Source organism: Coffea arabica, chromosome 1e (genome assembly GCF_036785885.1).
Source record: "Coffea arabica cultivar ET-39 chromosome 1e, Coffea Arabica ET-39 HiFi, whole genome shotgun sequence".
Classification (NCBI taxonomy): domain Eukaryota; kingdom Viridiplantae; phylum Streptophyta; class Magnoliopsida; order Gentianales; family Rubiaceae; genus Coffea; species Coffea arabica.
Window position 1 is genome coordinate 53,938,612 of NC_092311.1, and position 15,853 is coordinate 53,954,464.

At 38.1% G+C, this 15,853-nt stretch overlaps 2 protein-coding genes across 2 annotated transcripts; one reads left to right on the plus strand and one right to left on the minus strand.

The window, feature by feature from the left end:
• Positions 1-5,499: 5,499 nt before the first annotated feature.
• LOC113716946 (RNA demethylase ALKBH10B) lies at positions 5,500-11,908 on the plus strand. The gene is made up of 7 exons (XM_027241514.2): positions 5,500-6,488; positions 9,292-9,422; positions 9,583-9,700; positions 10,113-10,226; positions 10,371-10,486; positions 10,651-10,805; positions 11,157-11,908. Exons 1-7 carry the CDS (start codon positions 5,879-5,881, stop codon positions 11,626-11,628), a joined length of 1,716 nt encoding a protein of 571 aa, XP_027097315.1. The 5' UTR covers positions 5,500-5,878; the 3' UTR covers positions 11,629-11,908.
• A 764-nt stretch (positions 11,909-12,672) lies between these two features.
• On the minus strand, positions 12,673-14,743 carry LOC113716957 (uncharacterized). The gene has a single exon (XM_027241526.2). The coding sequence runs from the start codon at positions 14,551-14,553 to the stop codon at positions 12,994-12,996; it is 1,560 nt and encodes a 519-aa protein (XP_027097327.1). The 5' UTR covers positions 14,554-14,743; the 3' UTR covers positions 12,673-12,993.
• Between the last annotated feature and the right edge of the window lie 1,110 nt (positions 14,744-15,853).

The following is a 15,853-nucleotide window of genomic DNA, read 5'->3' on the forward strand; positions in this document are numbered from 1 at the left end:
GATACGGATACGGATACGGTACTTTTTCATTTTTATCGTCCAAAAACGTGACGAATGTTGATGAACTGGCTCCCTCTTGCAGCAGTATTCGTCTCTCGTGCCAAATATAAACCTTCTTTTTTTTTTTTTCCTTTTTTGTGGATGAAGATAGAGCATTAGTATTTTGTATCATCAATAAAGTAAAATAAGGTAGCTGACGCCAAGCATACGCACGAGATATTTCTTGTCGTTGGTTTCATCAAATCTCAAATGCAACTGTAGGCACAAGTCAATAAGGATGTCAAAGCTCAAGTACTTTAGAGTGGTTTATACTCACACAACCCCCCCCTCTGTTTCTCTTTATGATTTTAATTCTTGGGAAGTTACTTCCACACACTGTTCTAAAAATTAGTGTTGACAAATGCTTTGGCTTTTTTTTTTTTTTTGGATAAAGAGCCAATTTCATTAATAAATTGTTGGAAATCGTCCAACACCGCAAGTTAAACATACACTAACAATTTAATAGATACAATGAATTTAAAAAATTATAAATAGATCTGAAAAATATAAAAAATTTCCAAATTGTCTTTTAACGGATAAATTGCTATATTTCCCTTCCATGCATGTTACAATTGTTTATGAGATCTGTCAAAATAGATCCAGAATCTAAAAAAGTTTCAAATCTAATATAAAAAAACAAAAATCTCTATAGAAATCCCTGCTAGTAGAATAGAAAATTCTCCTTGGGAATCCGTAGGAGAAACATGGAGGGAAGTGTAGTCTCCCTCCTTAGGAAAGCATTTTCAAAAGGAGAAGAAGTAAAGAGAAGTTGGAGGACACGAGAGGTGAGAAATGCTTTGCCTTGGTCAGTTCTAAACTTGAGACTATTTAGCACGGTTGATGACAAATGGCTCAGGGCTTGTCCACACGGTGCGCCTGAATGATGGCATCATCTTTGCGTGTATTTTTCTACGGATTATTATGGGTGGCTCTTTTTCTGTTTTCGTTTTGGGGGCTTAACCCGATAAATGTGAGAGAAGGGAAAATAATGACCACAACATCTATTAACCGTGGCAAAATCTAGCATGATTTCTTATAGTCTATACATCCACGGCACCCCTAATGACGCATTAGTGTTTGCTTAAATTGTGGTTTTAATTCCTCAACAGCAGGGACTAGCCTCGCTTGGAGTCCTTAAAATTCTATTTGACCCATTTGCCCCGAATTAGTTTATGGGACATAATATTTTAAATTTTTTAATTTTAATTGTTCTATAATAGTATATGTCTATTTACATTTAACTTGAAGAATAAATGATGATTGATATATCAAAATTCTTTAATTGTAATATTTGATTCCTTCCAAAATTCAGATTTTTATACTAAAGTTTTGCATCCTTTAATAAATATAAATAGTAACTTAAGATATAATTACACGAACTCAAAATTTTATAATCTATTTTTTAAATAAAAAATTCTTGCACGATTAAAGAATTAATTATCTTAAAACATTTATTTCCTAGTTAAAAAAAAGTATTTTAAACACAAAAGAATTGTTATGAAAAATTACATTCAAATATTAATTAGCTTACAAATAGCTTAGGATATGGTGATCTAAGAATAAATTTGACATCCTATTGTTTTGGCATTTTAAAATAAAGGTGGAAAATCCTTTTCTATATCTTTTTAAGGGATGGGATTTCGGAAAAGGTTAGAATGAGTATTTTAGGACGAAATGACTTTCTCTCGACATTTTTTAAACCTTTTTTTATAGTGTAAGTGGAAGAATTTAAACCCAAAATTTCTAATTTAGGCTCTCTCCCCTCGAACCATCTAGCTTGTCCCTTCCCCCAATATAAACATAATCTACATTTTTTTAGTTGGGAAAATCGTCCAAAACGTCCCTCACATCTTGTAAAATGACTTTTTTCATCTCTCACTTTTAAAAGTGTAATTTTATGTCCCTTACATATTCACATCGGTCAAATTTAGTCCCTAACTAGGTTTTCAATCATTTTTTGGCCGGAATCCATCACGTGCAAGACACGTGATCATTTTTGAAGGGTAAATTTGTCAAATTATATTTTACATAATCTAATCTATAGTCCTCCACATTTTATAAAACAAATTTTTTCGTCCCTCATATTTTATAAAATGATTTTTTCATCCCTCACATTTCACAAAATGAATTTCTCCATCCCTCACATTTCAAAAAATGAATATTTCCATCCCTCACTAATTATGTGTGTGAGGGAAACCCAAAAAAAAAAATGTGTGTGTGAATACATTTTGTTTAAACACATGTATATGTCTATTTGATTTTGCTTAATAATACGAATAGCATAAATATATGTATGTGTCTATTTGATTTCACTTAACAATACGAATACCATATATTATACGTGATCATTTGATTTCATCTGGTATTAGCTAGTAAAAATCTTGCATTCATTGTCAAATTGGCCAATAAAGCTATTTTTGGTCAAAATACAATAAGAATATGCAAATTAAGGTTCTATTGGTAAATATTAGTCATAATCATACAAAAAGAGAAGATAGCCCACAAGTTGGGCCCAATTACATACATGTGTTTATGCTATTATTATTAAGCAAAATCAAATAAACATATACATGTGTTTGAAAAAAAATGTATTCACACACATAATTAGTGAGAAATGAAAAATTCATTTTTTGAAATGTGAGGGATGGAGAAATTCATTTTGTGAAATGTGAGGGATGAAAAAAATCATTTTATAAAATGTGAGGGACGAAAAAATTTGTTTTATAAAATGTGGAGGACTATAGATCAGATTATGTAAAATATAATTTGACAAATTTACCCTTTAAAAATGATCACGTGCCTTGCACATGATGGATTCCGGCCAAAAAATGATCGGAAACCTAGTTATGGACTAAATTTAACCAATGTGAATATGTAAGGGATATAAAATTACACTTTTAAAAGTGAGGGACGAAAAAAGTTATTTTACAAAATATGAGGGACGTTTTGGACAATTTTCCCTTTTTAGTTTTTTTTTTAGTATAAGTGAGAAGATTCGAACTCGAAACCTCTCGTTTAAATAGTAATTTGATTTCACTCACCTTAATTATTTGCCCCACAAAAGAGACGAGATTATGTTCCCCACTGTGCATGGATCATGTAACAGTTCTCACCGAGTAATTTTATCATTGTCTGTTAAATTGCTTGTTAAATCTAGTAATTGGTCTTTGTACAATGAAAATGTTTCAAATAAAATTATGGAATCTATTAATTTTATATTAAATACAATTCAAATAAAATTATAAAATTCTTAATTGTTCAATTAATGGTATTTCATAAGATCAATGACAAACTACTAGAACTGTTGGTGTTCGACAAAACCATCGAGTCCCAATTCAATCAAGGGTGTTAAAACCTTTTACTCACGAGCTTTCATGGTCCACCCGAAATGATCTAGCATAGACGCACATGAAATATAATCTTCTCATCTTCAAGAGCATGCTAGGGGAATATGCCAACCTACCAACTCGATCTCGATTGGTAGTGCCATGTATTAGCATCTTATATTTCCTCATATATCATTTCCATTGCATTTGTGTCCCCATTTGCTTTAGGCTTCTATTTCCTGTACTCCAAAAGTGTGCACGTGGGATATATTCTAGCATGTAATAACACTAGCCATAGTTCAAGGGAAAATAAAAAAAAAAGCTTTGCGATTTGCCTCTCTCATGCAAATTAGAAGTGTAAAAATAGGGGACTCGTGGTGGGTTTGGATGGGTTATAATTAAATAATAGGTATAATTGAATTAACCCATTTATACATATTTAAATCAATGGGCACAAAATAAGTATTCATTTATACTGATTTGCTAAATAGGTACATGTATATCCAATTATTCATTTATGAGTCACTCAAATTCTACTTAGTTTTTTCGCATGTTGTTTGACAAAAAAATAATGGTATTTTATTATTATTAAATTGATAAGAAATTCAAATTTACTTGCTTAACACTCACTAAAAATTGAGTTTAAATATATAATTATTTTTAAACGAATAACAATAGGTGAATCAAGTCAACCGACTACCACCCGTCAATTAAATTGATTTAATTGGATGCTCATTTAGACCCATTCAAAATTAATGGACGGATCACTATAATTAAATTGTGATTGATATCTCTATGGATAATAGATAGCATGGTATTCAAAAATATTTTTGGTATGGCTACACAGTGTACTTTTATCTTTATCCCTTAAGCGAGCCAATATTTAGATTGTTGTAACAGGTAGGGTAAAAAAAAAAAAAAGCATAACGTAGATTTCAACGATGGCGCTTCTTGAATACCATCACTTAGGGTCCGTTTGTTTCGGGTGAAAATGTTTTCCAGGAAAATATTTTCCTAATTTTCCGTGTTTGGTTGCACAAAAGTTACTGAAAACATTTTCCTATGTAAAATATTTTCACTCATCTTATGGAAAACAACTTCCCTTCCAAACTTACTGAAGTTGTTTTCCGAAATGCATCCATCCCGCATGTAGTATGTTCCAAACTTACTGAAAATATCTTGTAGTATGTTCTTTTTTTTTTTAGTGTAAACAGGAGGACTCGAACCCAAGACCTCTTCCTTACACTCCCTCCCCCGTACCACCCAACCCAACCCAACCCTCCCCCTAGTATATTCAAAATAAAAAAAACCTCATCCTACTCATCCTATGTTAGTAATTAATTATATATAATAGGGACATTATTTTCTAGAGAAACTTTCAGCAGTGAGAGTGCAAGATATATGTCACAATAAGCATTGCATGTGATTGATATTTGACACTAAATGGCCAGCAATTTGTTTATTGTTTAAGGAGATATTTTTTATTCATATATACATTTCTCCAAGATTTTTTAAAGTTAAACAATGAGATAAATTTTCTTATTTTGCATGGGAAGAAGTATGTAGTTATAATGTGTAGAAAGTAAAGATAGAGATAAAAGTGAAAATATTTCAAAAGTTAAACAAACACCAGAAAAATGAAATAAGAAAATATTTTCAATAACCTAACCAAACACCTGAAAATGATGAATGGGAAATGATTTTCATGAAAAATTACTTCCACGAAAAATATTTTCCCAAGGAAAACATTTTACTTCCAACCAAACATACCCTTAATGTAAACTTCAACCACGGAGCTTTCAGGACTGCCCTCGTATTATTAGTTGTTAATCTGGTTGAGATTATATAGACTTTTATGGTGTTCAGAACAGTCTTACCACCTTTTACCTCCCCATAATCAGAACAACAGATTAACCACCATCATTAATATTATTAGGTTAGTAGAATGCAAGGGAGCTCAGCGGTGATTTTATACTAACCAGGTTCGCAAGACGCGAAGCTTCCTCAGTTACCTTAAAATAAGTTAACACGTCAGTATTCTTTTCTTCGCAGATGATGCCACATCATAATGAGGTCCCACAGGCCCACGAACCCCAAAGACCAGTGCCTCATAACACAAGGAGCTCATACAATGGTGGATGCGGGTGCACTGGTTTTTAAGTCCACCAAAAAGGCAAAAACCCCCTAAAGGCCAAAACCAAACCCTCGCTTTCATCTCCGCTTTTTCTCTTGGTACTGCTATATTATACCCGCGCCAGCCATAGTTCTGCTGCCAAACATTTTCATTATTCCACTCATTGCTATTTTTGCTCCCTATAAAACCCGAAATATAGGCCGACAGGTAGATCATTTCAGAGATAAATATTACTACCAGCATTCCTTTGAGCTTTATAGTTTAAGAATCAATAATAATACAAAAAGAAAGGTGACTAGCTGAGACTACAGAGAGTAGTAGTAAACAAACACACACACACACACACAAAAAAAAGAAAAAGAAAAAAGGCCAATTGGAGATGCCGCCGGCGGCCGGCGTAGTTGCACAGTCCGATCGAGTACCGGTGGTGGGGCCAATGGTGATGCCCACAGTGATGCAACCGGCTCCAGGGGTGATGCCGGAGGCCTACGCTAAAGATGCCATCATAGCCTGGTTCAGGGGAGAGTTCGCGGCTGCCAACGCCATCATTGATGCCCTCTGCAGCCACCTGAAACAGCTGGAGGGAGGCGGGGGGTCGGAGTACGAGTCGGTGTTTGCGGCCATCCACAGGCGGAGGCTGAACTGGATCCCGATTCTCCAGATGCAGAAATACTATTCCATTGCCGACGTGGCGCTGGAGCTCCGGAAAGTGGCCGCGACCAAGATGATGGAGAGGGAGCGAATCGCGGAAGAGGCGGAGGCTAAGAAGAAGAAGAAGAAGAAGGACGCAGAAGAAGAGATGAACAAGGTGGCGGCAGCGGCGGGGGATATCGCTATACCGTTAAAAGAAAAGGCTGGTGAAAATCCTGTTTCCGAGGAGGAGGAAACGATATCAATCGGTGACGAAAATGGAAACGGCGAGGTAGTAGGTGACGGACAAGATTCTACCAAAGATGATTCTCTTGCTGAAAGTGAGATTACCGATGCAGGTAAGTCCAACTTTTCATCATATCTGTCCTTCTTTTCCTACGCATTTCTAAGAACATCCTTTTTCACAAGACTAAAATTCTTCTCCCGGAGAGCCTTCCTCGGGTAAAACTTTGAATAAAAAAATCATCTTTTTCTTTTTTTATTTCAGAAAATTCCGGAGTCCTTTGCTTTCTGTTTCTTTTCCCCTCACTCTTTGCTCTTATCTTGAGTCTGGGTCTGGCGTGTGAATGTGGCGCGAGCATACGGAATTCGTAGTTTATTTAGTAAGTTTAAAAAGGCTGCAGCTTTCGCTCTGTTCTAAAAAATCTTAAGTATTTTTTTTCTGCTTTTCGAGACTTGTCCATTTAATTCATGGACGATATACGAGCAGAGCGGAGCGTTTGAGAGAGCTTCGCAGCTTAATAGTCGGATCCGCCGTTTCTCGAGTCGAGTTGTTTACGTAGATACATCTGTTCGCGTAATTTAGCCTTTTCTGAGCTCAAGTTTTTTTTTTTTTAAAAGGAAACTACTGACTGTTTCTGAACAAAAAACAGGCTTTTTTTTTTTTTTTAAAAAAAAAGAAAGGACTCACCTCATCCATCTCTATTCATTCATTTGATAGAATAGAAAATTTTATGGGATCCTTTTTCATTTTAGCTTTCTTGAATAGTAAATGATTTTTGTTTTGTGTTTTCGCAGTGAAAGTTTTTAGGAATGATTTTTTTTTTTAAAAAAAATTATTTTGTAGAATATTCGTTTCAGTATTGTAATTTTATTTTCTACGAGAGAGAGAGTGCAGTGATTGTTCATTGGTTTGGGCCGTCGAAATTTGATTACGAATAGTACAGATCTCCACGTTCTTAAAACTTTTCTGCGGACGCTTCTCAATTTTTTTTTTTCATAATAAATAAATAGGAGTAGGGTATTTCTGTGCAGAATGGGAAATTATTGTTGAAAAGGACGGGTGATATATTCATAATCATAAAAAATTGCTCGAGGTTTTATATGTTGTAGTGGGATGTACGGTTTGGAGAATCAAGGCTTGTACAGAAGCTGTGCTGAAAACGTTACTCAACTCAAGAAAAGTGGGAGCAGTATTAAGCAGGTAGTCGCAACTGTTGTAATTGGGATCCGCAAACTCATCGTTATTCTTTTGGGGAAAGGTGAGCTTGAACTAATTGGGGGAAACAAAAAAAGAAAGAAGAAGAAAACGGAGCTTTATCATATTTTCATATGAGAGAGAGAGAGAGCAGGGGCGAGAGAGAGAGAGAGAGAGATCATATTAATATTAATATTAAATTAAAAGGTTTGACTCGGAGGATTGGTGGGCGGCGTGCGATCCCAGCCGTCTGATCCCTAACGCACGTCACGGCTGCGAACTGTTGGATTCACCTGACGACTTGGCCGGGTTGGCCTCAAGAGGAAGAAGCTATTCGAGTTTCCTTTTTTAATCGTTTTGGAATTAAATTCCAAAGATCCGGATCCCCCAGGTGGAATAGTAATGTATTTTTGTTTGTTTGTTTCAAATCATTGACAATGGAGGAGTCAACTCTAACGGTCGGTTAATGCCAGTAGTAGTAGTGGTTGGTGTAATTTACTTGAGTTGGACAAAGGAGAAACAGGAGTCCCATGTCAAGCAAGGTATGGAAAATAATGAAGTGTTAATGGGAAATGAATGGCGGAGGAGGAAAACGGGAGCAGCAGTAGTAGTGGGGTAGTTGGGCTTTCATTTTTCTTTTTTGTTTTTTTTGTCACAATGTGGCAGGCAGTGAACAGTGATGGAGGAGGAGGACGAGTGACAGCTCTGCTCTTCTGTTGCGTGTGTTCTCGTTTGATGTTTGTAAAAGAACTTTTTGCAAGGACATCGTTTGATGTTTGTGTCATTCGTGATTGGGACAGGATAATGGTGTTTCCTTTTACCAAAATTTCGAACTTTATTGCTGGCGTTTTAGGCAAAAAAAAAAAAAAAGTGTGCGTTGTTGTTCAGCAAGCAATTATCAAGGGAAAGGATGGTCGAGTGAAGTTTCCTCTAGAAGGGTAGTTGTAAAGCCAGCGAATACGAGCCTCCCCCAACACACACACACACACGCACACAAAAAGAAAACCCCCTTTTTCTTTTTCGTGGAATGTGGGACTCATTCATTACCTGAGTTATTGGTGGTCCTCTAATCTCCACTCTGCAGGATGTCCCATTGTTCCACGGATCAGATCCCTTTCCTTTGCCATCAAAGAAATTTGCACCTCTTTCATGTGTTGACCATTGATTGATTGATTGATTGACAACCTGTTTAATTTGCTCTCTGCTGTAGCTTTGAATGAATAATCAACTGAGAATTTTTTTTTTCCTTAATAATTTCATAATGCCGAAGTTAGATATCAATTTGGTACACTTGCTTCATTCCAAGAAAGTGTTTGTCATCATTGTATTTGCTCGGCAAAATCAGAGAGGTCTTGATTTAAATCCATTAATTGATGTAACTAATAAATGATTCCTCTGTTAAAGAAACTCATCGGGTCCTGCCCCGCCACCACATTTGCCTTCTCTTAAATGGTGTCCTCCTTGTTTCTGGAGTCGCAATCCATTGTTGACAGCAAGAGCTATTTGTTATATTTACCGTCCGATTCCCGTAACACAATTCTTTTGCTCCATTCATGTAAAGCTATTTAGTTCCTCAAATATGACGCACATTTTCATCGAGCTTATTGTGGTTGTCGACTACCCGAGCACCAAATTTCTCAGATGTCAATACTCTGTTTCTGCTTTTGTTTTCTACTGTCACAAGACTAGGTGCTATAGTTCTGTTAGTCTCTACTGAACTGCAGGGTCTCATGAAGTGCCGCCGTCACTAGAAAATAGTGATATTTGTTCTCGTCATGAAGAATGTCAGGCACGTCGAGAGAAGATTAAGATTACGAAAGGATTCGTAGCCAGGGAGCCATTCAAAGGGCACATGGCAAGTTTTTTCTTTTGATGGCACACAGTTTCAATATATATATATATATATATATATATATATTTGAAAAAAACGAGTAGATGTAATCAAGTAAGCTTGAAATCTCATCTCATCCTCTGCTGCCTTAATTATTGACCTGAGATTCTGTTGTGAGTGACAGGTGAATGTTGTGAGAGGACTGAAGTTGTATGAAGACATCTTTAATGATACTGAGCTCTCTAAGTTGAATGACTTCGTGAATGAAATCCGGGTTGCTGGCCAGAATGGTGAACTCTCAGGTGGACCCCGTGATTCGTGATGCTTTTATAGTTAAACTTGTTTTCCTTTTCGGACGCAGTTTTGAGATAGTAAAGGACATCTCTGTAGTTTTGCTTGGAGCAGGTTTGGGCAATTCATTTTACTTTATGGTTTTGTTCCCTTTTTTTTCCTGTTATGGGGCTATGTGATCACAGTTTATTGCCTGTGTCAACAGAAATATATATATATATATAGAGTTACGTGAACAGGAGCTTGAGGCTCACACCTCATAATTACTATTTTTGTCGTGCGTGATAGGGGTCGTCTGATTCAATTCCTACCGTCTTGGTCATTTTTCAGTTGATCATTTGCCTTTTGACGAAGTCATTCTTTTAGTTTGCAGAAAGTATGTATAAATTGAAATGATGACTGACTCGATTGAAATTGGTTCAGGAGAGACCTTCATTCTGTACAACCAGCAAATGAAAGGAAACAAGAGAGAGATGATTCAGCTTGGGGTTCCAGTTTTTGGACAAATAAACGAAGCTACAAGTAAATGTCCAAAGAGTAAGACATGCAATGTCTGTTAGATATCTTGCTTGATGAGGTTTAATGCTGGATGCTCCTCTAATCCTTGAGGAATCTTTTATTCTTAACCACATTGGGGGGCTTATATTCTGCACTCTCTCTGAAAATTTGATGTATTTCCAGGCCATATTGAGCCAATTCCAGCTCTTCTCCAAGGTGTTGTTGATCACCTGATTCAATGGCATATTATATCAGATAACAAAAGACCAAATGGCTGCATCATCAACTTCTTTGATGAGGTATATTTCTTTGCCTTGTATCATAATTTTGTGCTCATTATCTGCCAGAGTGCGGTGGTTAACTGGCTATGTCAGAAGAGAAAGTTGCAGTCGCTATTAAACAACCCATGTTGTGAGGCTGCATTATCTCGGTATCAATTCTAATTTAATCTAGTTCATCGCAGGGTGAATACTCGCAGCCTTTCCTTAAACCGCCACATCTGGACCAGCCAATCTCCACCCTCCTCCTGTCGCAGTCAACAATGGCTTTTGGTCGCACTCTCGTCAATGGCAATGAAGGCAACTATAGAGGACCACTCATGCTTCCTGTAAAAGAAGGGTATGTACTTAATGAGAGTAATTTGAGTTCTGGTAATTCATTTTTCATTTTAGATTTGCTTTGTGAACATGACATTCGGATATGAGAGGATGCTGACAACATTAAGATCGACTAGTGGCTTAGTGAACAGTGGAAAATATAGTATGGACAAAACCTCATGTTTGATGGTACTTCCAAGGCTTCAAGAGAGCTAGATACATATTTCAGCATTCTATTCAAGACCCCTTGTTACTCATCAATCTCTTTTTCTTTTTCTCAAATATCTTTCTTTTAAGAGAATTCACTCTCTTATTACAGCCTACGCTCAAAAGCTGATACTATAGTGCAACTTCATTTGTTTAAATCCAACAGGTCTTTAGTGGTCATGAGAGCAAACAGTGCTGACGTTGCAAGACATGTTATGTGCTCATCCCCGAACAAGAGGGTGAGCATCACATTCTTCAAAGTCCGCATGGAGGAAGAAAGCACCTTAATGCCAACGGCATCCCCAACCAGTGCCATGACTGTATGGCAGCCAGGAGTTCCAACCCCACACCCAACAGCGAACGGACTGCATGCAGGCTTTGAGGCAATGGACATGATTCCAGAGTGGGGTGCCATGCGGACCCCGGTTGTGATGTTAGCTCCCTTGCGTCCAATGGTTGTGAGCCCCAGAAGGGTATCACGCGGCGGTACAGGGGTTTTCCTGCCATGGACTGTTGGATCAAGAAGACCTGCCAAGCATCTTCCTCCACGTGCCCAAAAGGGTCGGCTTCTAGCATTGCCTTCTCCTGTTGAAGCATGTAAAACGGATACCAACTCTGATCCACGCGTTAGTGTGTGAATGGAATTGGCTCAAAACGTAAATCTGTTCCAAGTGGTTTATGTCATGGTCTAAATGAGCTAGTATCTTGTAAAATGAGGCTCTGGTACTAAGGTATTTGCACTCCTCAGGCTTTGATGTTGCTTGTTAATCGCTTCCTCAGCTGCGAAATCAATGTAGGCTCGAGAGTTAGTTTCAAGTGGTTTAGGTTGAATAGTGACTGAATTTTGTATGCCCGTTAGCTATTTAGAGCATAGTTGGAATTGTTCATTACATATCATTTCCTCCTCTTTTGGAACAATTTTTGAGCTTTGTGATTAACCAGTGCTTTCTGGTTTGCCTTCCATGTGCAAATATACCCGTTCTACAATCTAAAGCGTAAACCACTCAAGGTTGGTGCAATCTATACGGGGTATATGAGTAGTAATAATGCTTCCACTGCTTCAGTGGTCGTTCGGTCGAAGTAAGCTGCATCAGTTATCGCACTACCACTGGCCCATACTGACACACTACCACTCTTGAGGAAATTGACAATTGAAAGAGAGAGCATCTCTTGTAAAGAAATTTATCACGTATCACAAAGGATGCTCGAGAATATAGAGTCAGCCCAAACTGCCATGAGATGACTATTAGTAAAACAAAAACGAGAATTTAGGATAATTAGGCAAGACTACAATGCTTGAACAAAAAATTATTAGGTAATCTTTTGGTTCCTTTCAATTCCCCAACAGACAATGAAGCTGAATTTGTCAGAACTGCAATAAGTTCTATCAGTGAAAGTGTGAAACAGCAGCTCTCAGGCATGCAAACATCTCAACTGTAAGTGGTAGCGCTGCAGATTTACCCAATACTGATGAAGCAGCTTGCTTTTGAACATACCAAAAATCTAACCACACCCGGTCTTTATTGGTGAAGTAACTAGAACCGAAAATTTCTTCCTTAACACAGTGCAGTATAATGCTACTAAATTATGCCCAAAAACTGATAATTAAATCACATCTGATCCATCAAAAACTCAATTAAATGCAGGATATAGTCCAAGAAATGAAACAGAAGGCGATCACAAACTATAACACGCTCACTTTGATTCACTGAACAGGGGTTTATAGCGGCATAAACAATTCCAGTTTCATAAACGAGGTAATAGAGAACTCTCCACCCTGTCAAACTGAAAAGTTACAATATATAGAAATCTTGAAAAGAATCAAACAAATTGATCAACTTCGACAGTTCCAAATGCTTGACGTTTAGTTGTTATGAGTTTGGAAATGCTTATGGTGTTCCCGTACACTTTCCAGCTTTTGACTCTTATCTCGGGTTTGAGCTTTAACAGGGTCATTGTAACTTCCATATCCATTTCTTTTACAGCCAGACGACTTTCACAGGTCAATCATCTTCTTCAATATCCCAACTCAAGTCTTCATCTACTTCAGCCACACTCAGCCGCTTCCTCACATCAGCTCTATTTGGGCTCCCACCTTGATTGTTGGAATACGCTGTCCTCTCATCACCGCTTCCAATATCCTCAATCTCATCCCACCCCATGTCCTCCTCCTCCTCCACCACCTCCTTGCTGTGCACAGACTGCTGCCTTGACACAACTGAAACATCACTGTGCTTAGTGGTTTCAGACTGATCAACCTTGCCATCCAAGTCTCCCTTATCATCGTCCTTCACCAATTTCTCTTCTTTCTTCACTTGAGGAGAACTCTCTTCAACCTGTGTCTTGTCATCGGGCAAACTTACCTCCCTCAACTCCACTACATTAGCTTTGTCATCAACATTATCACCAGCGGACTTATCTTCTACATTTCTGCTAACAGCTGCAGGACTTACCTTCAATTTTCCATCACCAATACTCTTTTCTTCCACAACAGAGGATGAGTTTTGTTCACCCAATGCTTTCTCTTCCAATTCATGTCCCTTTGATTTTGCGTTCTTGTCTAGTTGAGTTTCATCACCAGTGCTCTTTTGTTCCACAATAGCGGATGCATTTTGTTCCCCCAATACTTTCTTTTCCAATTCATGGCCTTTTGATTTCGTGTTCTTGTCTAGTTGAGTTTCAACATCGTCATCTACATCCCAAGAGAGTTCTTCCTCATCATCAATCGAAATTGCTCTCTTCACAAGACGAGCTCTTACCCTCTCTTGCTGTTTAAGCTTATGGACTCTATAAAAGTACCTACACCAGAAGGTCTCAATATCAACAACATTAGGGACCATTTTTCTGTAAACACCCTCCAAGACTCCATTTTCTCCAATCAAATCCTCAACTTCCTCTCCCTTCTCGTCCAGAGAAAATCCTGATTTCCACTCCTCATAGTCCTCCAAATCCTCAGGCTCTTCAGAGAAAGTATTCACATCACCCTGAATGACATTCAATTGAGCATCGAACCAGCTGTATCTACCCGAACCCGAGACCCGACTGGCATCAGGTGTTTCCGATTCAACATCGGAGGATGAAATGACAGTGTCTTTACCGTGGGAGATGATATCAGCCGTGGATTTGATCACGCCGTCAATAGCGTGGGTGACCGATTCCAGAGATCCATGAGCAACCGAAGCGCCAACCTCGATCGAAGCCGGGAGATCCCTGACGGCTCGACCGGCAACTTCCCGGAAGAGTTGAGATTCTTTCCTCAGACCCGAACCAAACTCCTGCAAATCGCGACGGTAAGTCTCGAGCACCGACTCCGATTGGGAGGCTAAGGTCTTGATCAAGCCACCGAAGCTCCATCCACCGACGCTACTAGTAGTAGAACTAGTTCCCGCGACAGGTGATGAATTAGGGTTGGAGTTTGCATTGGGGCTCTTAGCAACGACTCCGCTTTCTTCGTCAGAATCCTGAGATGAACTGGGTGGTGGGGAATTGGGTTCTGATTCCTGGGTTTTCTGGGGATGCGGAGGGTCCGGATCATCTGATAAAATGGATTTGAAGAAATTCATAATAATGTCAGGGAATCCAGTGAGGAGGTTAGGGATTTTTTTAAATTTGTTTGGAAAGAATTGAATTGAGCGAGAGACGACTTGCACAACTAACGTTTCGACCAAAAAAAAAAAAAAGAGACGACTTGCACGTTCAGATCGGGCACAAAAATGTTTCAACTGAGGTAAATGTGTGTGGAACTCCTAACAAAATTTAAATTTAATAATAAAAAAAACACATTGATATACGGCTCTGTTGGGCCGTTGGACTGGGCTTACAGAAACAAAATCTGGAGTTGGTCTTGCCTGCCTAACAAAAGTCACTGGAGATCGCTTTGGACTTCTCGAGAGTGGGAGGCGGACTTCCGGCGAAAACTTCGTGTGAACAGCGTCCGAAAAAACATGAGAGCAGAGTATTTTTGTAAACCTTTCTTTCTTTTCTAACGTGCAAGTGTGCTTGATAAAATTGAAATCTGAATTTTGAATTTAGCAAGTTATTGAATTGCTAAGTATTAAATCTAATATGTTTGAGTGTATTAAGATCTGAATCCATTAAATTTAAATGCTGAATTGCATTATCAAACAAGACCTAATTAGTGTGAGAGTGTGAATTCTATATCTCTCGCTCACACTCCCTTCCGAACAACTCAATTCATTATTATCCATTAAATTTAAGTGCTGAATTCCGTTATTAAACAATGCGTTATTGAATTCGATATCTCTCACTTACACTTCCTTTTCCAAATAACTCAATCCATCATTCTCCAAACCAAAAAAAAAGAAGAAAAAAAAGAAAGTAGTATAAACATACTATTAATTGCTTGCGTATTACGCTGATAAATCTCAACAGCTCACTTATTCGTCTTGGCAATGCAACCTGTCGAATCCCTCTGCCATTCCATCTCCGATTTGTTCCAAAATATGGGGACATGTCCCATTGCCTGTGATCATTCAAGGGAGGTGAAAACTGGAACATATCCCATTGTTGAAGCTCATTCAGCAATTGGTGGGGCCTTGTCAAATGATTTGAGATGACAAATTTGATGCTAAACCTGCGTGCCACGTTCGTCTTTGGTCACAGTCTTTACAGCGTAGAAGTAGCTCTGGAAGTCACGGTCTTTGCTTCGGTGTTGGTGATCTATCTTTGGCCCTACCGAGGAATAAAGCGTCACAGAATTTTGAAAATTCTGTCTCCAATAGTTGTTGCATTTGTACGGCACTGTGGACTTCCCTGGGCAGTGGATGGACGCTGCTAGCAGAGAGCTACATATTCCGATGATTTCTCTAGATAAAGATAACGATGATGCAGACATGCAAGCAA